Source organism: Callorhinus ursinus, unplaced genomic scaffold (assembly GCF_003265705.2).
Source record: "Callorhinus ursinus isolate GAN/ISIS: 27379988/994484 unplaced genomic scaffold, GSC_fseal_2.0 scaffold9, whole genome shotgun sequence".
NCBI lineage: Eukaryota > Metazoa > Chordata > Mammalia > Carnivora > Otariidae > Callorhinus > Callorhinus ursinus.
The window spans coordinates 29257243-29280901 of NW_027397071.1; the positions used below are offsets into that span (position 1 = coordinate 29257243).

The 23659-nt window shown below is 34.2% G+C and overlaps 1 protein-coding gene across 4 annotated transcripts in view; it reads right to left on the reverse strand.

Annotated features, from left to right (window-relative positions):
• Positions 1-612: 612 nt before the first annotated feature.
• The window catches only part of SH3GLB1 (SH3 domain containing GRB2 like, endophilin B1), a 34451-nt gene continuing 11404 nt past the window's right edge, over positions 613-23659 (reverse strand). Inside the window, exons 3-11 of one of the 4 annotated variants that reach the window (XM_025872121.2) lie at positions 21432-21560; positions 19008-19141; positions 17446-17538; positions 13516-13554; positions 11844-11867; positions 7363-7452; positions 6866-6966; positions 1457-1682; positions 613-1083 (exon numbers count right to left, since the gene is read on the reverse strand). In XM_025872121.2, the coding sequence (XP_025727906.1) occupies positions 976-1083; positions 1457-1682; positions 6866-6966; positions 7363-7452; positions 11844-11867; positions 13516-13554; positions 17446-17538; positions 19008-19141; positions 21432-21560 (944 nt within the window). In that variant the 3' untranslated portion in view covers positions 613-975. Of the gene's footprint in view, positions 1084-1456; positions 1683-6865; positions 6967-7362; positions 7453-11843; positions 11868-13467; positions 13555-17445; positions 17539-19007; positions 19142-21431; positions 21561-23659 lie in introns of all 4 variants that reach the window. The other 3 variants (XM_025872120.2, XM_025872122.2, XM_025872123.2) reach the window with 3 other exon arrangements.

Genomic DNA, 23659 nt, shown 5'->3' on the forward strand with positions numbered 1-23659 from the left:
CCAGAGATCCTGATCAAGATAACCTAAGTTCATTAATAAATATTCAAAATTAGAGGCTTAGAGTAACCAAAGATGTATTCTGTTTGTATACAATATTCCTCTATGATGGGTGTAGTTGCACTAATCCATATTTTTGATAAGGATTTGTTGTTCCGTAAGAAATTTTCTCTACTGAAGTATGTTCTTAACAGATCCAATTCTGATTATGCATTAAATTGTTCCAACTGAACAATCTTAAAAAAAAAACATTGTTTAGCAAATTGAACTGGTTCCAGATGTTTTAGAACCTTAGCTGAAAATATACCAGAGTAATATGGTAATGCTTTTCAAGGACTAGCTTTTCTTAAATTTAGAAATCATTCAGTAGTGTTTAATAAAAACCCCAAAAGCCCCCAAAATAAACCACTGAGATATAGTATTGAAATAATTCAATTTCTGTTGGAAAACAAGGTAAACATGGTATAACTGCATTTCTGTTTATGGAAACATTCAGAAATATTATTTCCATAAAAGAGGCTTATATCCTAGACCTCTTTTTAAACCAAAAGCTTAAAACAAATTTTAATTTTATTCTTTGGCTATTAATTATACCTAATAAATGAGTCACTGATATCAATTCACAATAAATTTATTTTACATAAAAGAAAAAGCTTGCCAATAATGAAAAATTCAGTAGAAAACAGTTCTTCTGCTTTAAGTTGGAGCTCAAAAGTAGAAGCTGCTTATTAGTGAAACCTCAGTAGAAAGAGAATTTTGTAAGAAAACATTCTTGGCATGAAAGCACTAACATAAATTCTGTAATGAAATATTCACCATGCAATTTTATTGGCAGAAAGGCTGGTTTCTGATGGCTGGTATTTTCTTTTCAGTCTCCTAAGAACATTAACATGGAAGATACTTAAACCTGCTTTATTTAGAGTTAATTGTATATAAATACTGGTGTCATGATGGGTAATCTTTCCATAGTCCACCTATTTAATTGAGCAGTTCTAAGTAGGTAATTGGCACTCTGCCCTTCTGATTTCCCCTTTCCCCCATTAGCCAGTCTGAATCCATTCCAACGACACTGAACACAGTGATCACCTACAAAATAAAATATTTCCAGTTATTAACTATGTTACAAAGTAAGCACATAGAATAATCAGATTTATAATCTGTTTATTCATTACTAAAGTTCTTTAAACATTATCATCAACTTTGCTAAAAGATAAAGGATTTTATTAGAGGCAGTTTTAGAAATCTAGTTACTTAGTTAAAAGCTTTAAATATTTCTGTGATATTCTATTTTGTTAAAGAGCAGTAAATTTTTCTTAAAATGTTAATATAACCATCTTAAATATATGAAAGTATTCATGATAAACTATTTCCAAATAAGTAATGAGGAATTTACAATTTATTATACTAGAAGGTATGTCAATCTATGATACAGGTTTTCTTATACCCATATCTTACTCACCTCATCTGCTAGAAGTGATAATTCACTACTGTTTGCAGCATCATAATCATACAGAACCCTGGCCTTCCTACTGCCACTGCACTCCTTAAGGTCAATGAGGTTGGTAGGAGAGGCGATTACTAGGCCACTTGTTGAAGTCAAGGCAGAAGAACCAATCACATTTGATGAAGCAGATGGCACGGGTGCCACAGAAGTTTGATTGTTGTTACAATAATTGGATGGAAAACTGTTGAAAAGAAAACGGCCAATTATCTATTTCCAAGTGACTAGAGCTTCTGAATACCACCACTTGGTGGCAGTGTTTACTTTCTACCAACTTCCACTTTGGCTAAAGATTTACAGCCGTCAGTAATATTTTAATGACAGAGGTTGCTATCTAACTTATGCCTCTTGGGCCAGTTATACTATAGAAAATTCAGGTGTTTTACAAATATAAGTCCTTGAAAGTTCTTTTCAAAGCTGTCTTCACAATTATAAAGTTAAAAAAAAAGTTTTTCCCTGAAAAAATGATTTATCCTTAAAACACTTCCAAAAAACCTTTACTAGTATGTTTTATTAATCTTTCCCTGACTTTAAGAGTTGTTAAATAAAATATCAATGAAAAACTACTTCTATATTAGATATTATCGCAAGAGTGACGTTTTCTCAAGTTAATTCTTTTGAGAAATATCTGAATAGCTAGCCAAACTTTTTTATAAAACTGATCCAATCACATTTTTCTGTTTATTCAAATGACAAATATTTATGGAGTATCCATATGTCCAGAATCAGTACCATAAGCTGAAGATACTAAGATGAAACAGTATCATTCCTTTATGGACATAGAGACAGGTGAGGACACAGGCATTCAAAAAATATGTTTTGACTAGTAATTATCACAATGAAACCTCAATGGGAGAATAGGGCAAATTTCACAAGTTCATTCTGTCTTGTATTTTTTAGGGGTAAAAATAAAAGTTTTATTAGAAATTAGTAAAATCTCTGTGATTGGCGTGCTTATAAATATTTTAAAGATAATTAAAATTTTCAACTTATTTTAAAGCTACTGTTTCTCCAATACTAAGTGGAAAACAGCACTAACTGGCTGGCCTATATTCATTCTCATCCAACCATTTCTAAGGTTGAATATTTCCTATGAAAATTCGTATTTAAATCCTAGGCCTCATCTGGTGAGTGAAATTCACCCCTCCATAAAATACAATTTCCTTCTTCTCTATATGACCACTGAGTCAGCCAGCAGCATAAATAGTAGTTAAATTCTAGCAATTCTCCCCTAACCTTTATACTCAGCTGATGAGTTGTTTCCTTCTGAACTGAGAAGAAAAAGAACAATCAGGAAGCATTTATGCTTTTGTGATCATCTCTTACTACAGATGAGCTGTCTGTCTACACTTCTATGGCTAATTTCTTCACCTCTGCTACAAAAATCTCACCTCCTTTTTCCTCTCAAGGACATCACACTAGCAAATCTTCCTTTTCTTTCCCATGTACTGTATCATTCTCATCAGTTTACAAATTTCTCCTATCTTAAAAAACAAAAATCTGCTAGACACACTTTCTCCTCTGGCTGTTGCTTCATTCTTCTGTTCCTCTTTACACTAGAACCTTTGAAAGACTTATCTAAACTCACCATCACAGTCCCTCCTCTTCTGTTCTTTTACATTATAGACAAGCTTTTGCCTCCACTGTTCCACTAAAACCACTCTCGTGGAGGTCAGCAATGACTTCAGTATTCTAAATCCAATGGTCCACTAACATTCCTCATTTCACCTGACCGATCTAGAGATCAGAGTGGATCCTTTCCCTCCACTTTCCTCCATCTTCTTCACCTGACTTCCAGGCCACACTCTGTTTACATCTTACCTCACTGCTCATTCCATACCACTGCTTCCTTAAGCTGTGTTGGGAGCGCTTCAGGGCTCAGCCCTTAGCCCTCTTCTTTTCTCTACCTCTACTTACAGCCTTTCATCTGGTCTCAGATATAAATATCCTTGATAAGCTGACCACTCTCTAATTTCTACCTCTAATTTACCCCAAACTCCAGACCTGCATGTCCTACAACTGGGTATTCTCCACTTAGGTATCTGGTAGACATTTCAAACTTCAAATGTCTAAAATTGGGCTTCTGGCATAAAACTGGGGTGATATACTACCCCAACCTGCCCCTATTGTGGCATTCCCTATTTTAATTAACTACAGCTCCATTCTTTCAGTTGTTCAGGCTAAACACCTGCAATAAATCTGGACTCCTCTAAGCCCCATATAAATGAAGTCTGTCAGCAAATCCTGTTGGTTCTACCTTTAAAATACACCCAGGGTTTGACCGCTTCTACCACAATCACCCTGATCCAAGCCACCATCATCTCCTGACTAGATTACTGGCTGAATTATTGCAGTCAGTTCTAAACAGGTCTGTTAGCCTCCACCCATGCTCCCTCACATTTACCTTTAACAGAGAAGCAAGAATGATCCTGTCAAAGGCTAATCGAATCATATCACTCCTCAGTGCAAAACCCTCCAAAGGCTCCTTATCTCTGAGTAAAGGCCAAAGCCCTCTGTGTCCCAGCCTCCTGTTTCCTCAGTTCACTTCCAGCCAAGCCCTCCTTACTGTCGCCTGAACATCACAGCGATGTTCTGCGGCAGGGCTTTTCTACTTACTGTACACTCTCCTGGAGCATTGTCTCTCAGATGCCTGCCTACCTGCTTTGCTTCCTTTCATCTTTCAAGTCTGTCTTCCCTAACTAGTGTAAACCTCTACTCCTAACCATGGTACTTCCCTGCTTATTTTTCTCCATAGCATTTATCACCTTCTAATATACTATGTAATTTACATATTGATTTTCTACTTCCCTCTGCCCCCAAATAGAATGTAGGTTCAATGAAGACAGGGATTTGGTCTGTTTTGTTTACACTGTATCCTTCATACCTGGAATAGTGCATTTTTAAAAATTAAAGCAAATATTTCTCTGATGGATAACAGGGTTTCTAATGACAAAAAACCCTAATTTCTAATTCAGGTTTTACTATAAAGTTAGGAACACCTTTCCTAGCATCTTTTCCTCAGTGAACTCAGTTTCTCAACTGTGACTAAATATATACATTTCTGAAGATTAAAAAAAAAAAAAGCTCTCGTTCCCCACATATGTGTGGTTTTTAAAGTCTCTAATCATGGAATGTTACTTTCAAATTTACTAGTATAATTAGCCCTTGTTTACCAATGAGGTCTACCTATGTCAATTTTGGGGAATTAATGGTAAAAGGAAAAATAAAAAAACCCCAACCAAACAACAAAACCCTGAAAGACGATTTTCACCTTCTAAGAACTTTTACTGGTACATTTTAAAAACTACAGACTTTCTGCCACTGTAGCTTGATATATTAAAACCTTCTAATTATTTAAAAACAAAATACATTTACTGATCTTGTGACCAGTACTTCTGTTTCCTCATCTGTAAAATGTGGGTCCTACTAGGACCCTCACCGGTGTGAGGGCTATCACATTACATATGAGGTGTCTAGAGGAGTGCCTGTGGACAACTGGAGCCCTTCCTAAGGGACTGCTCTTACCCAGTTACTATTACTACTACCATCACTCTATTATAACCATTAACATTACAACCTGGTTCTACTCTTCAGAAATAGCTTCTGAATTAGTCTGGAATTGGATGATTTATCCAGTTCTGCATTTGAATATTTCTATATACTCTCTTAAAAAGCATAGCTTGTAACATTAAAGACCTAAAATTCCCCCCTATCATTGGTCCTTACCAGTAATCTAATTCTTTGAGGGCAGAGAGATAAGCTAGACTTTCTTCCCTAGAACAATAGTACCCATTTCACTCTGTAATGTTTGAGCTTATCCAAAAGTGCAATAACTAGCATTTTGTTTGAATGGCAGAGTTCCAAGCATTTGTGTGGCTTTAAGCAGAATACAAGTATGAACGGTAACAACAGCAATCCCTTTACTGCACTCCCAGAGTATCAGGACAAAGTGAAAAGGAAGTACTAAGGCTTCCTGGGCTTAAAATAGTTGTAATGATGTAGGGATAAAGTGGCATTCTGCTTTCAGATACTAAATACCATTAACAAAACTTCAAATATACAGAAGTATAAATCTTCTATACATCTTATTGGAATAACCAGTGGTATCAGGCTACAATTCATCTTTAAGATCTAAAATTGGTTTTGTGGATATGCCTAATTTTGTTTTAGGTCTACTTTTAAAGGATTAAATGCAGAAAAGAACACCAAAGTGATTTTTAAAAAAACTTATTCCTTGAAAATAACTTCTCTTGATATTTCTTTCAACTCTTACATATCACTCCCTTGCTTTAATGGCTCTTCACTATATAAATCTCCAACTCCTTATCACTACTTACTTTACAGGGCATTGGTGACATGACCCTGTTTACTCTTGTAGCCATATCTACCATTCCATTCTTAAACACTATGTATGCTTCAACCAGAACAAACTACTATCAGTTCCCTGAACTGCCACTCTTTCTCTGGCCTTTTCATATACGTGTTCTTCCTTTGGAATATTCATCCCTGCTCCTTTCTTCATCTAGATTATTCCCACTAAAATAATTTCATCTGTGAAACTTTGCCAGACCCACCTGAGTCACAGTTAGAGGTCCTTCACAGAAACCTGCACTTACTTCTACCTTTCCACTTACTACCTGGCCTATCTGCCAATGGCCTTTAATTCTACCTAAACTTTAAATACCTAGGTATTTCTATCTAGACCTAGCAGAGACATGTTTGTCCTATACATCATTTTATTTCTAGTGTCACCTTAGAATGTGAGCTCTATAAGGGTAAGCAATTTTGCCTGTTCTGTTTGCTGATATAATTCTAGAGTACAGAACAGTGCCTGGTATATGACAGGTATTCAATAAACATTTGATGAATGAATGACTGAGCTATGCACACTTTGTGCTATCAATACTTTAAAGTATATTAAAATATTTTTAATAATTACGTTCTGGGCTTGAGGTCTTATAGACTATTCTAAAATTTTTTTTTTTTAAACAGTGAACAAGTAATGAATAAGTATAAATTAGCTTATCTCTGAGGGCAAATAAGTGTCAATGTAATCCTTCTCAACTAACTGGAAGGTATTTTAAGAGAGAAGTGAACTTCAAACACTTTTCTTTATATAGCACTAAAAAAGTGTTCACTTAAATTATGTTCTCATCCCTGTTAAGTTCTTGGGTGCTAGGAGAGCTCACAATGTTTTCGCTACCTCACGAGTTTGCAAATTACTTTCCTTAAAAAAAAAATCTGATTTTAAGCAAGCTAATAAAAGCCTTTAATTCTTCTAATCTTCACCTCTATTATTAGTTCATATGCAAAAACCTGAATTTCCTCTCTTATCAAGAGTTTCAGGTGTGAAAAGGAAATTACAACCTTCCCAGTTGTTTCTGGAGGTCTAACATGTACTGGTAACATTGTGCATAGTAAGTCATCTGGGCTTCCACAAAGTCATTCAGACAGCGGAGATGATGGGCCTGTAAAGGAAAGTTACAGTTACTTCTTAGCTCTATAATCTACTTAAAAGTGCTAAATTCCAAGGGGCAACAGACCACAACATGTACTCAGGAAGAATCACCAGTATCTAGCATTCTACTACAAGGCTTACCAAGGCTAACCTCGGTTAACAGTGTAAGAACAAACTATGTAGCCAACAAAAACCAACAAATGGCTTTGATGATGGTGGGAGATCTAGGTGATGAGGTGTAAACAAAAATTTAAAGTATTTCTTCATATATCTTGGCAAGGGCTACAATTTAAATTTCCTTGATAAATGACTGAAAAAGTTTTGAAGTTCAATTTTCCCCCTCAAAGTGCCTTACGACCATCAAAGTCTTCTGTTTCAAATGAATTTCCAGTGAATGAACACTCACATGCGTACTGCTGATTCCCTCTAGCAGAAGTCTTGTAATCTCTGCTTGACGATCAAATTCACTTTGAGTTATTCTCAATTCCTGTTCAGACTTAAATTGGAACACAGTTTTAGGATTTTATTAGAGGACTTGGCCCATTTTATGTACATTTGTTAAGATAGTTTAAAAATCCCCCAAGTAAACCCCAAATGAGAAGCTGCCAAGTCCCTGATTCTGCTTTGTGTTTAAACTGTTCCCTGTTTTCTATACCTTAGCTTTTCTACATTACCCAATTCCTTACCAGTGCTTCACTCAAAAGAATCTATTAATGTCAAAGCTTAATGACATATACATAAAAGCCTAGAAACACTACTATGGGACAGTCAATATACTGTCATAACATTTTAAGAATATTGGTTTATATGTATAAAATAATATTTCAAAAAATTCTCCTGGGTAGCTCAGATGGTAAGCGTCTGCCTTCAGCTCAGGTCACGATCCCAGCGTGACCCCACATTAGGCTCCTGGCACAGCGGGGAGGCTGCTTCTCCCTCTCCCTCTGCCTCTCCCTCTCCCTCTGCTCATGCTCTCTCTGTATCTGTCTCAAATAAATAAAATCCTTAAAAAAAATTGCTAAAAAAATTCTCAACTCTTTCTATAGCTACTTTACTTTGAAGTTAAAGACAGTCTTTAATCTCAAATGAACAAACTTCAGAGTGAAGCCATAGGATTTTAACCTCTTCTGTTTAGTTATCAAACATATTATTTGTTTCTAGGCACATAGTTCTTAGCTTCTTTCAAAGAACTTTCTTGCACAAATGACTTTTTTTTTCCCAGTTTTCTTTCCAAACTTTGCATTTCCAAACTTAAGCATCACTATTATATACAAGATATGCTAGGGTTTTTCTGCAAGTTATGGGGGACCTTTAATCAGTAGTGTGCTGGTAAACTGGCTGGGGGTGGGGTGAGTGAGTTCCAATGTGCTGATTTTCATGGTTCAAATACTCCACCCACAGCTCACTTCAAGCTACCAAGGTGAAGTCATGGACCTCAGAGCTGGAAAAAGGTGTATATAATTAGCACACCACTACCACTAGCTTCAGCCCTCTGATATAGGGTCAGTGCTGGGACAAAAGAGTTCACTAAAAAATTAACAGGACCTAAAAATAGTAAATACTGGCAAAAAAATCTTAAACCTTTAGCCAGAGTTGGTTGGTAGTAAGTGAGGAAGAGAAAAATAAAATCTCACAGCTCATGCAAAATAGTTAGCTTATCCCACACTAGTAATCATCATTGGTGATAATGCCATTAATGATGCTATCTTCTACTACCTCTCCAGAATAAATAGCCCCCCCATCCAAGTAATTAAAATATTTCCAAGACTGTAGTAAGTATAAAAATTAGGTCTAAACTTTTTCCTTGCACACCCCATCTCCCTCTCCTTCACTTTTTGGTGGCAACAGTTAACCCAGTGAACCAGTCAAAAAGGAAGTAGCAGCAAAATAGATCATCAGTTGCTTTAGTCATTCTTGTCCCACTGTCAACAGACCTGGCAGAGGTGATTAGAAGTGACTACTAGATTGGATTTATGGAAATAAGTTTGAATTACTCAATAATTCAAGAGTTAAAATTAAATTTTACTTGACTGAATTCAGAATGCATGGTGCTTTGATAACAGGGCTGAAGTAAGCTTCATCTAGAAGCTAGTACGAAGTAGAAAATCAAGTCCCAGGGGAAGAAAAGAATCAATGATCCTCCTAAGTAAAGTGTTAAGGAAAACCAATTACTTCAGTGTTACATTTGCATTATTTACTGTTCTGCTTTGTTGAATACAGAAAAGTTTTGATTAGAAGTAACCATAGTAAATCAAAAATAAATAAACTTTAAAAGTAAACAAGACTAGTTCCATGTGGGTCTCTATGAAAATACAATTTGATTTAATGGCCTTTAGGAGAAATGGCAGAAAAACCTTCTACTTGGCAATATTTCTGTATAAGGTGTAAGCAAGGGAACTAGGTAACAGATTAAGTAACTGGGAAGTTTGAACATGAAGTGGAAAAAGTTATAAAATGATATCAGAAAGTATAAGGGGTCAGTCATCCATGTTTGAGCAAAATATAATTACGAAGGAAGGCACCATATTACAAAGCCTAGGAAGTCATTCTTTGCACAATTTAGACTTTGTATTTAGAAAAGGTAAATGACAGGAAGTAAATGAATCTCACTTCCTGAACAAGTTTCAGTGTATGCCTGGGGTGGCTGTAGTCAAATCTCCCAAACCATCTCCACTTCTGACACACGTAATGATTATAATTAATCTGAGAGGCAGAGGTAACTGAAATAGGTTTGGCATAGTCAATTTACTAGGAAGAGAATGATCCATATTAGAAAGATAGATAAAAAGGGTGAATTTAAAGGGTTTTTATTCTGTCCTCCAGAAGACCTCATTCCCTGACTTAATTTTACAGTTAAGACATAAAGTTCTAGGGAAGAGACTTTCTCCTGCCAGAGTATATGACAGCATAACTTGGGTTAGGGAAGCAAGAATTGTTCTAAGATGTAACTTGGAAAAAGGGCAAGAATTTGTTGATCTGTGATATCAGGTCTGGGTAACTGTAAACTAGAAATTTTAGTCAGGCTTTTGAGGCATTTGCTGTGACAATCTTGTTCTGTCACCTATTTTTTCTAGAGGCTTAAATCTTAAAATATTCGAGGAATATGAAATTTTAAAATTATACATATTTTAAATTATAAAAATGGCATAAGTGAGAAGTACAGAAGAAAAAAAATCTTCCCAAATCCATTTTGATATATTCTTAAGTTCTACTTACACACACACACACACACACACAATGTAAATATTTGTTTCATGAGTTTCTTCCCATATCACATATTTCCCGAACTTACAGAGACTGCAGAATCAGAAATTTTTTGGTGTATCTGTATGCTAACCAGAGTGGAAGAGACCTTGGTTTTATTGTTCAACCTATATTCTCTTCCACGTTACTCTATCCTCTTCAAGCTAGAGGTTCAGGAAAAAAATCAGAGGCCAAGGGAGACCTGTAACTAAGCTGATAAATGGATTCCACAAAGGGGGATGAGAGTGGGCGTCAACAATTTCACACTGGATTTCCAATTCAAAGAATCAAAGCCCTCATAACCTATACATGGAACAGACCGTATAGGCAGCAATCCTACAAAGTCAGAAAATAAAAAGTTAACGTTTGAAAAAAAAAAAGGGGTGGTGCCTGGGTGGCTCAGTCTTTAAGCCTCTGCCTTTGGCTCAGGTCATGGTCCCGGGGTCCTGGGATCGAGCCCCACAATGGGCTACCTGCTTGCCGGAAGGCCTGCTTCTCCCTCCCCCACTCCCCCTGCTTGTGTTCCCTCTCTCGCTGTGTCTCTCTCTGTCAAATAAATAAATAAAATCTTTAAAAAAAAAAAAAGAGAAAAAAAGTCAGGGGCCACAATTACCACCTGCCCTCAATCTTCAGCACTGTCCTCCTCATCTGGAGGTCAAATTTTGGTAGGCCTGAACATGAGGAGTAAATAAAAAATGTTTCTGAAGACCTCAAATAGTGAAACAAATCTACAATAAAGTCATAATTTATTCCTTAAATTCTTGCTTGAATATTTTATTTCCCATCCTAGAAAAGATTAGGAATGGTAACATGGAAAGAGGGACTACTAGTAGCAGTCATATGGACAGCTTTTATTTATTTATTTATTTTTAAAAAGATTTTATTTATTTCACAGAGAGATAGCAAGAGCAGGAACACAAGCAGGGGGAGTGGGAGAAGGAGAGGCAGGCTTCCAGCTGAGTAGGAAGCGCGATGTGGGGCTCGATCCCAGGACCCTGGGATCATGACCTGAGCCAAAGGCAGACACTTAACGACTGAGCCACCCAGGCGCCCCCATATGGACAGCTTTTAAAAGTGACAGTCTGACACTGAGGGAGTAGACAACATACTTGAAAAACAAACAACGGATCTAACTGTTACACAGTACAATAATGTACATTCATATCCTAACTGTAAGTAAAATTAAATATATGTTATCCTGTATTTAATGGAGCAGTAAAATACTATTTTACAAATAGTTTCAACTAAAGTGACAGAAGACTTAACTCTGGTTACTGGAGAGAACAAGCTTCAGCTATCTATAAAATTCATTTGTGTGACATATGATATATTCAATTACTGAATATACAAGACATGGTGTAAACTGTAGTTTACATAACTGTCATGTAAGTAAACCAAGTATTTAAACTGTCTTTTGGCAAGATTACTACTTAACATAACATTGTATCAGAATGCGTGCAAAGCACATCTCTGTAACATTGTTGCACTGCCTTATGGAGCTACTTCTAGCCAAACAGATCTGAGCTTTCTAAGATAATTTTCATATTTTATAAGATATAGTAACAAAGACTATGGCTGCTGTCCAATAAATATTTAGTGAATAACAAATTGTTTCATAATTCTGTAGTTTAATAATTTACTTACTTTTGTCACTTCCTCTGCCCAAATCTAGCCAGCATTAAAAATTAGAGAAAAATATAGAGCATGAAAGAAAGTTGGAATTTAACATTTTCTACAACTTAGTATAGAAAAATGTAATTATTTTAATTCAAAGGGTATACTCTCCTTTTCCAGAATCACATTAACAGTTGTAACTAAATCAGTACAGCTTAATATACTATGAAAGTATGCCTTCATATGGATCAATACTATTAATTTTTGAATCTTATACTAATTTTATAAGTTACTAAGTAATAGTTTTCTAAAACTGGGAGTAAGTTGTAGTTCTCTCATCTGTAAAATGAAAGGTTTGGACTAAACAATTCCTAATTTCTCATTTAGGTCTAAAATTCTAGAATTTTAGGAAACTAAAATAAAGCAAGGATAAATAGATATTGATACAGCCACCGGTGGGGCACAATAAACTTGAGATGTAATGAATTTAAAATGACCAGAGTTAAACACATCTTATTGTAAGTAGATGACATCAGTAGCAAAACAGATGCCTAATAAGTGAAACAAAGTCTTGCTAATTGTTTAGGATATTCTTAACTAAATTAAAACCTATGATTTATATGCGAAGTTACCAATGACTGAAATAGTCTCACACATTTTCATTCACCTACAGATAGGACAATGGAAATAAATGAATGCATTCTCTTGCTATCTAAGGAAAGCCCTAATTTAGCCAGGGCTTCAATCATTATAGTAGTTTAGAACAACAAAAATGCATTTTAAATACTCCGTTCATAAACTTTCCCATTACATGAATTTCCCCCCCCCTTTTAGCTCAATGCTAATGGAATAAAGGCAGTCATTACCTGTGAATTTATTAACTGTACTGAAGATTCCATACTACTTCTATGGAAGTAATGTATCTAGGAATATGATGCCAAACACTACATCTATAAATTTTGATTGGCTAATGTTTATGAGTTTTTGGGCTATATTCAGATTTTATGAATTTCTATTTTGTTAAAAATTAAAAATTGCTAACATCTCAAAACTCAAGTCCTCAAATCAAGCTCAACATATATATTGGGTACTACAGAACAATTTTCATTTCTGATTCTTGCCCAAAGCTATCACTATTCTGTAACTTTCTTAAGTAAATTAGTACTGGATAGGGAAAGGGCCTGGCTACTACAGAAATATGGGGGGTGAGTGTGTCTTGGCATGAAACTGTGTAAGAAATTAATTCTATGTTGAGTTTGGGTGAAAATTAAGGTAAACATCAAAAGACACTGAAAAACAAAGTAAGCTTGTAAACTTTACACTTTTCTCTAAGTAAATTTTGTTAATTTTTTTTGCCAAAAGTGAAAATACAAAGTGCCAGTTAAATTAATGTCTTTTACTAGGTATAAAAGGCACTATATATTTATATATAAATTCATATTCTAAAATATGAATTTGGCATAGCTAATATATTTGGCAATTAGAACACAAAATTTCTATTCTTCAAGTTCCAATATTACTTCAGCTAGTATTCCCTGTATTTTTTGTTGGACTAATGAATTCAACGCTTTGACTACTTTTGACTTTTACAGCAGATAATAGCAAGAGAAGGCACTTTAACTCAAGATGTAGAAAACACAGTAGGCCAACAAACCTTCAGCCATTTTACATGCAGGAAGTTGAGCATGTAAGAGAAATTTACCATATTGTTATCTCCTTCAAGGCGAGCTGAGTTTAGTTGCTTAAGTGCATAGGTAAGAGACAAAGAACACATTATACCAATGAACACAGTGAAACAAGTTACTTCTTCACAATAAAGGACACACAAACAAGTATTAAGAGAGCTGATAAAATGGTTTTCTACTTAAAAAGAAATCTATGTTGTTCTATAGAATTTCACATAGTGGTGCCTATTCAACTTTTCCAAAAGATTCATTCAGATTTTTAAAAGACAAAAAACATGGTGGATGTTTGATTTTAAATTAGAATCATTTAGGAAAAACATCACTTTAAAAACTGCCAGTTACCTACAATTTTTATTAAATTTTTACCTATGAAAGCCCTTCTGCCTACCCACAACTTTCCTATTCAAAGATCATTTCTATTTTATGAATGTATGATGCCTTCAACCATGTTCTCTGTCAGTCATCCTCAGACAGGTCTTGGCATACCCTGAAGAAATATGAAAGGTGTGTCAATCCTTACATTTTTATTTTTATTTTTTATTTATTTTTTTAAAAGATTTATTTATTTATTTATTTGAGAGAGAGAATGAGAGAGAGAGAGCACATGAGAAGGGGAGGGGCAGAGGGAGAAGCAGACTCCCCACCGAGCAGGCAGCCTGATGCGGGACTTGATCCTGGGACTCCAGGATCATGACCTGAGCCGAAAGCAGTTGCTTAACCAACTGAGCCACCCAGGCGCCCAATCCTTATATTTTTAATAAGCTTTAAATTCTCGTATGTGTACATTAAGGTTAAGTTATATGATAGCGCTCAGTTTACAGATTAAAGATTTAGACATATGTGGAAATGCTTAAGTGGGCAGAGGGACATTCACAATACTGTGTTATTGAAGATGTATTTTCCACATTTGTATACCCAAAACTGAGGTCCAAACCTCTAAATATTAGAGAGCTTTGAAACTAGATGATTTTTTTCTTCCCATTAACAGAAGTCTGAAATAATTAAAAAAAAATTTATGTAAGACTAAAGCTGGGTTAATTTAAATGCAGAAATTTTATTTGTCTTTGCTTCTTTGACAAGTTTTATACTATTTTCAAAATTGTGTTTTTGTTCATTGTGAAACATTCAAGTAGGTTTTCTTTCTGTTCAACTGGTGTATTTTTGAGAAATGCCTTTGATGTTGCTTTACCATTTTTCAACCTAACTAATAAAATACAAGATAATAAAGTAGCAATATTGGATACAGGCATAAATATTTTACTGACTTGGCTAAGTCATCAAAAAGTTCAATCTAGTATACTAGATTGTGAACTGAGGGCAGTAGAGATTTTGCATTATTTATCTCTGAATTCCTCAGCAAAGCGCCTTGTACAAAATAAGCATTCAATAAATATAGACTTTAAAAAGAGGTAACAAGAAACAAGTAAATGAATTACCAAAAAAAAAAAAAAAAAAGTGCTGATATGCAGAGGTCCCAAACCTTACTTGTAGAGAAATAACTACTCACAAAACAATCCATGGAAATTTATAAAGTGAATTCAAAGAAATTCTGGGATTAGAGTAAACTAGGAACGAGGAAATGTGTCAAAGAAGAAAAAAAAGCAAACGCAAACTCCTAGTAGTTTCTATTTTTCTGTATTCTTCAAGTAAAACAGAAAAGAAATACAGGAAAAAAAAAAAACAAACCCACCAAAGATCACAGAATAATAGGCATGCCTTAAGGCTTTATGGAATAATAAACTAAGAGGACTTCTCCCTTCTAAAGTATTTCAGACTTACTGCTATAAAGTTTGAAGAAAAACGAGTTGGTTATCTAGGGGAAAAGAGCACAACTACAATCAGGGAATGTGAATTTCTACCTAAACTAATGTTTTAAATATTTGGCTATAGTTAACTTCATTTTATGCAATATATAAATTCTAGAAAAGCTGTGTATAAATGAAATTGTTCAATAAAATCATTTCTGTAATTTTTCATTTTTATTCTAAATGTAAATTCTCATGGAGAAAATCTGTCCTCAACAATACTCAGCACAGAAAAACTGTCAAGATCTTTTCTGGATATTATCAAAAGGAAACATCTTTCAAAATTTGTCTACTATTATATTTAGTTCTTACACATTTTAATAGCAATGGTAAAATAATTTAGAATAACCAAAGGACCTTATATGGTGTTAAATCTCTAAGTTTTCTGGAACTTTTCCAGGTAAAAAAGATTATCATTATTCTGTAATAGTGCTTGTGAAAGAAAGTTTTGTACTGACACTTGATGACAGTATTCTCATTCCACAATCATTATTGGGTGCATATAGGCATTTTGAATGAAGAGATTTTGACTTATTTCCAAATGATCCTTATTTATCTTAACATTTTTTTTTCCTGATTATGAAATTAGTATCTTAAAAATCAATTCAGGGGCGCCTGGGCGGCTCAGTTGTTAAGCGTCTGCCTTCAGCTCAGGTCATGATCCCAGGCTCCTGGGATTGAGCCCTGCATCGGGCTCCCTGCTCAGCAGGGAGTCTGCTTTTCCCTCTCCCACTCCCCCTGCTTGTGTTCCCTCTCTTGCTGTGTCTCTTTCTGTCAAATAAATAAAATCTTAAAAAAAAAAATCAATTTATATTTTACCACGTAAATCTATTATTAGCAACTAGAAACTAATCCTAATTTAGAATCTCTTGTCACCTACAGTGTTCATTTTGAAGTTCTGATTCTGTGAAAAGCCTGTTTTGGGAAGTTAGGGTGTTCTTGATGATGACATCATGATAAATCCTGAGGTGAAATAGCCAGAGAATTTGGATTTAATGTCTTGTCAAAGCAAGCTCTTCTCCAGCAGTAACTAATACAGACTCTCCAAAAGGGGAACTGTTTAGAAGAAAGTATTTCTAGAAAAAATTTATTCTGCTCATATAAAGCGTCCGGGTACTTTCACAAGACATCACTGTTTAATACCAACTTTACCAGTTTTAAATTTCACTATAAAACAAGTCTCAACCTCTTCTTTCCCCAAACAAGGGAGCCACAGTTGTCTTCCACCAGCACTGTGGCCTATGTTCCTTAAGGCAATGATTCTTGAGGATGACAGTGGTAGTGAGTTGGGAACAGAAGGCAGGGTGAATGTCATGCTTCTTGACAAAACATATCCCTTAGTATAAATTAAGAATTAACCTGTTAGCCTCCTCTAATAAATTCAGACTTGTTTATATTATACTGAGTAATGTCTTCCATCTTTGGAATGGAAATATAAAAAGTATAAATAATAGATTAAATAAGCTTATAAATAAAACCTTTTAAGAAACTTATAAATACATGTGTATGAATCATTAAATTACTATATTTAATATTTAACCAACTCCATTTAAAATGAAGACTATTCTGAGGTTTTTATGAAAAATATACCAGAACTTATGTATCCAAATGGGCTTCCTCCCCTTCAAAATAGTCACCTGGGCGTCCATGCTGCAACTGTTTGAATGGTTTTGGAATTATTCTTGGTGACGCCTTTAGTCAGTTTGACTAACATGTGGAAAAGGCGTCATTTTTAATTTTTAGGTCACACATCAGCAATCTCAAACTTGACTCATTCTCATCTTAATTACTATCTGTTTTTCTATTTCAAATATAATAAACCTATCTATCTCCAAAAGGATATTTGCCATCATCACTGAGGATATTTAAAGAACATGACAGCTTTAGAAGCTCTTATAATTTTTATTTTTTAGCAACAGGTGTATCACTGAAATAATACTGCCTGTTGATATGACTACTTTGCACTGATTTGGATGCATTAAGTTCTGGTAAGTTTGTTTAAACACAAAAACAATACCCTAAAGTCATATTCTACTCTAAGTAATAGACTGTAGCTTGCATGGTATAGGAGTAAAATATTTTACAAATTTTAAATTTATCAACCTAAGATTTTTTCTATGAAAAAAAAAAAACACTACTTACTGAAGCTCTAGTTTCTGCAGCTTTTGCCTTTTTTAGTCTGGTTTTTGCAGCATCCAAATCCAGCCTTTTATTTTGTAATAGCTTCCTTTCTTTCTATAAAAATAGAAAAGAAAAAAAATAAAGGCTAATGATGCTAAAATCCAGTAAGAGCATACACATTTAAAGTATCATTCTCCATTAAATACATGAATCATCTGATAAACAAAGATCAATGATTAAAAACTGGCTATGAAGTAACACTTGACTCCTTTTTCTTATGATTTTCAATTTTAAAATAATGGAGACATTCTAGATGCTGGGGAAATCTGGGAAAGATGGCAGGTGATGTCAGAAACAAAGAAATGCATATTTTAATATTTTGCGGTTTTGCTGTCTAGGGAATGTTTTGCTCTATCATCTTGGCTGTCACAACTGGGGGGTGGGGAGATGTTACTAGGTAGAAACCAGGATGCTGCTAAATATCCTACAATGCAGTATAGCTTCTACAACAAAGAACTATTCTACCTAAAATGTCAGTAATGCCCAGGTTGATAAACTGTTTCAAAAAGATTATCTAGGAAGTGCCATGGTAAAGGAGGTATGGGCCTAGGTCAAAGTTCCTTGACACCCCAAGTGATCTACCTCAAGGACTGGGCAACCTCACTTAATGTGCCAGAGCACTGAAAGCAACTCTATCACTCCAAAAGGAAATTTCAAATTTATAGAATAATGAATAAACATTAGTATGGTATCTCAGAATTCCTCATGGGAACTTCACCATAATAGGTAAGTTTATAAAAATTCACTGCTTGCTTTATTAATTCTCAGATTTCATATGTCACATTTCATCCTACTGACAATCTAATATTTTTTAAATTGTATTTCAACTTGGTGGTTTTTCCTTTGTCTCAGGCAAAATACTTTTTACCCAGAGACAAATTCATTGTACACATACTGAGTTTCTAGAATATTTTATAATAAGAAATCTGCAAATTAAAGTTTAAAGTAGTATTTACAATAAAGAACAATCTTGCAAAAATCTTAGGCAAAAAAAATCCACCTAGATCTTCACTCTCCATTGCTTAAAAAAAAAAAAAAACTAAAAAATAATATTAGGCTTGGGAAAGTTACATTTATTTCTTCAGCAATAAAATACAGCTGTGTGAGGAGAAGATAACAAGACTTCTAGGGATGCAAACAACAGAAAGTTGAACAGCCAGAAATACAGTAATTAGGTTTTTGGCTCCCAGTTTAAATGAATAGCTAACACGGCTATACTATGGAGGTATTTTGTGCCATATTTTTATAATCATTCAAGGAATTTCTCTACAAATTTTAGTGCTGGTAATGAACAACAATTGATGTAATCTCGATCACACTGCAGGGATACAAAAATGGAGTATATATCTTCAATAGTTCTTTATTTTGGTAGCTCTGTGTTCTGCTGAATATGTACCTAGCTAGATTATTTAAATTTTCTAATCTGCTACATCTACACAGTCAGTAAGAGGGCAAATTATTAATTAAAAAGTGTAATTATATAAATTATTTTACTAAAAAAAAGGGAACATTTTCCAACTCACAGCAATTGTTTTGTAATCTCCTTCTATAAAGTTTCTTAAAGGAGTGAGAAAATTTAAAGCTGATGTTTGAATCAGCTCTCTGTCTGCTGTTCCAATTCGTTTTTGTGTTTCTCCACATTTAATAAGGGCATTACCTGCAAAGGAAAAAAGTGTTTTTTTTTTTTACCATTTTCTGGTAATGTCAGAAAATAAAATCAGCAATCTGATCTGCTTTAAAGTTAGTTGTCACTTGCTTACTTAAAAAATCAAAGAGAATTAGCTGTCAGTTTTATTTTAAAAGTAAATTTAAGATTATAAATATCTAAATGAAAATGACAGAGGTTCAAGAAGTCCTTATCATATCACAGTTAATTGTACCAATTCAACCAATGCAACAAAAGAGGATAAATACACTAAAAAGTATTTATGATCACAGCTCAAACAGTGGAGATATGTTTAGAAAAGCATAATGCTTAAAATATTTTCATAAGTAGATCAAGACAAAATTTGTCTACTATTTCTATATTATGCATGGGCCTCAAATATCTTTAAATAATATTGTATATTTCTATCTTAAGTTAAAGAAAAATCCATGTTTTGCAACACATATACCTTAATGTTTAAATAGGACAAGCTCAGTGGAAAATAGAGCAAAAAGAAAGGTTCTACTTCGAGTTCTACCTCTAAGAAGCTTCAATTCTGTGGATCTTAAATCCTCATGTTAGGATGAGACTAGATTTGACTGGCAAGGAAGATAATATAACATAGTCGTTAAGAGCTCCATGTCTGGATACAGATCTCTCTTTGAGTTACTAGCTATATGATCATAGGTGAATTATATAATCTCTCTAAGACTCAGTTTCCTTGTCTTCAAAATGGAGATAATAGAATTTATATTATAAGTAGACCGTAAGTGAAGACTTATGGAAATAATATATTTATTGTGTAGTGTTTAGCCCAATGCCTGAAATACTCAACTGTTAGTTATTATCAATTATAATTAAATAGATTCACAAAGCCCAATTCCAATAATCAAGGTACAGTCAATAGAGTTACTACAGGTGAAAGCAGATTAAGCATATTAAAAAAGGAAAAAATTTAGAAGGCTTTTGAATGTTCGTGCCCCACTAGGCCTTCAGCTTGGTGAAGGAAAGGGCTAGGTGTCCTTCATGTACCTTTATGACCTCCAGCATCTAACTGCTTCTGGCACAAGCAGGCACAAAAAATCTGTTTAATGTGTAAAATTTTTCTAAAATTAATAGTTAAAATTTAGAAATAAAACTACAGAAATTTTAATCATTTTCAGACTTCTCAAAGAAGTACCTTTTGAAGACCACAACGTAAAAGTTTCAGTTGTACATCTAACAGTCAATGGATTAATGCCATTCATTATACAGTATTTAGGTTATTTCCTTCTGACGTAAAGGTGACTATTAAAACTTTAAGTTCAGGGGTGCCTGGGTGGCTGAGGCGTTAAGCATCTGCCTTTGGTTCAGGTCATGATCCCAGGATCCTGGGATCGAGTCCCGCATTGGGCTCCCTGCTCGGTGGGAAGCCTGCTTCTCCCTCTCCCACTCCCCCTGCTTGTGTTCCCTCTCTTGCTGTGTCTCTGTAAAATAAATTAATAAAATCTTAAAAAACAACAACAAAACTTTAAGTTCGTTTTGTTCCAGAATTTATGAACTATTTTATAAATCAGTACTATACACAGAAAATCATTTAATTTACCTACATTTCATAGTCACATAAGGACCAACCTGCAGAAGTCTTAATAAAGAGAATTATTTGCCATGAACAATAGGAAAAGAAGCTATAGAAATCTGAAATAGTCTTATATTCTGAGAAAATTAGATTTGAGGGATAATGAGCTTCAGAATTATACACTGAAAAAGTGAGTATAGCAACTAAAAAAGCTGGCATAACTATAAAACATGATTATAGAAAATTTGATCTGAGGAAAATAGAATGAAATGTAATCCAAAGATAACCATTGTTAACATTTTTGTGGTACTGACATTATTGTGTGATGAAAGCATTAGTGGTGTGTTCAAACACTATGTGCCAGGCATTTTATTACAAAAATAAATAAGCCCTCAAGAAAGCTTAAAAAAAATCATCTAGGGGAGACATGTAAACAAAAATTGCAATATATCAAAAGAAGTACTATAACAGAGGTTGCAAGATTCAATGGGAGTACAAGTGAATTCACTTAACTTTTAGATCTACAATGATAAATGTGAATTCTCAGAATATATAAATATATTAAGTTGAACTGTTCATATTTACTGGTCATCTCTATTTCTTACTTTATCCAAAACTTAAACATAAAAAATTTGAAGTTAAAATTGATTCTACTAATATTAGGTAGATGTTAATGATGTCTCTAAGTAGTAAAAATCTAAAAGTAAAGCTGGTTTTTAGCAGATCTTTTTGCGTTTTGCTTACCATAAGCTGTTCCTGGGCCAAACTCAGTCCCTGCATCAATCATATATTGTCCCAAAAGTTCTGGGTTGTTTATACGACTTGGAGCTTTTCTATCCAGTTTCTCATAAACAAATTCTTCTATCCTGGCATCTAGGAGAAAGGTTTAAAATTATCAATGATTTCAAAAAAGCAAAACTATTTAAAAAATTGTTTTTTCCCCTACTACCCATTTATCATCCTGTAAAATAAGATGAAGTTAGCATTGCTTTTAAGTACATATCTTAATACATAATTATTAAATTTTATGTTACATTATTATATAGCTCTATGAAACTTATACTTTAGAAATCTGATAAAATATTTTGGCACAAAAATATTTACTTAAAGTGAAACTATCATATGACGATTATTCTGAGATTCTAAAAGCACTGGTATTCACTTAGTATATAATGACATTGCCTTTGCCCCATTCATAAGTCTGATTCTTAACCTTGAATATATGTTCATTTCAATTTCAAAACCAGGGATTTCCAGCTATGAAAAAATGGATATAAAGTACCTATTAGAACCAAAGAGTCACATACTTTTAATACCTTTATCATACATTTTTTTTTTTTTAAGATTTTATTTATTTGACAGAGAGACACAGCGAGAGAGGGAACATAAGCAGGGGGAGTGGGAGAGGGAGAAGCAGGCTTCCCACAGATCAGGGAGCCCAATGCGGGGCTTGATCCCAGGACCCTGGAATCATGACCTGAGCTGAAGGCAGATGCTTAACGACTGAGCCACTCAGGCGCCCCCCTTTATCATACTTTTGCGTGCTCACATGGTCTCTCGCCTTCCTAGAGTCTAAATATAGGCATGGAAATTAAGGAATAGAACCACCTTGGTTTGGACCAGTCACAGAGAGAGATCAGCAATATGATGTCTTGGCTTAATTTTATTTAATTTTGTTTAAAATACAAGATATATAGATATCTCTCAGCATGTATTCACTCAAAAGATTTCGTTAAAATATGAGACAGGTTAAAAGAAACAGTAGAATGCTAGTATGCATGGAAAGGAAAAAATAATCAGTAAAATCTGAATAAATGCTTGGTTAGTGCAATATACAAAATATTCACACTTACACAGCTGCCTAATAGGTATGTGAGAGACAAATGAGAAAAAGATCAGTTTCCAGGAATAATGATTAACTATAAATCAAATGTATAGTCTAAAGAGAAGCTAAAAAAAAAAAGGTTCCTTCTAAGCATCTCAGATAATTACTCTACAAGTGGAAGTTTTACACAGTGCACTGGAAACTTAAAAAGTGAACTGCACCAGTAACAGAAACACTTGAGGAGTCAGCATAAGCATTAATTATAATACATAAAATAGGCTACTGGAATAATACTCGTTTATGTGGTAGACTCTGGAGCAGCATCAGAAGTTTTTAAGCAGGACTTTTAAAACCTTTAAATTAGTTCAAACCAAAATGAGTCAGTTCAAAACATAACCATTTAAAAGATATTAATTACATTTCAGAATTTCATTTTCTGACTATGAGAGTGATTCTTAGCTTTGGTGCATTTCTACCTATTTGGTCAAAAGTTTAAAGTTGAATCCTATGTTGACTTTGTTCAGTTAATAAAACATTTGGCATACTTTAAGTAAATGTTCATTTCAATAGGGCAGCAAAGGACCGTAATAAAATCTTAAAAGAATATATGGGCAATACTGCTATAATGCAATATATATTTTTGAAAAACCCTAGGTTCTGGAAAATCATACCGTAAAAATTACAGGGCTTACAGGAAGAAGAGGTTTGGGCGGGGCCACTCATAATCTATGTAACTTTATAATCAGAGCACAAACAAAAAAATCCAATTTTGTTTACTACTTTAGACTTAAAACACTAATTAAAATTGTATTATATGAGTCATCGTAACTTTACTAATGAAATTCCTGTTTATCAGTTGTGTATGAGTTTGCCATTCAGAAAAACATGTAGAACAGACTACTTATGTGAAGAACTCTGGATAGAACAAGGATCATAAGGAAAAATGTCTACTACTTTTTTAAGGTGCCCTGGTATATAATTGAAGTAGTCTTAAATGAGTAAGAAATACCACATGGTGCCCAAAGACAACAGGCCTCACTCAAAGTGTAAAAGGCCTATTTCAAAAGGTTACCATGATGGTACACAATTACTAATGTTTTGTATAGTGCTTCAGGCTCACAGAATACCAACAAAATTTAAAGCTTGG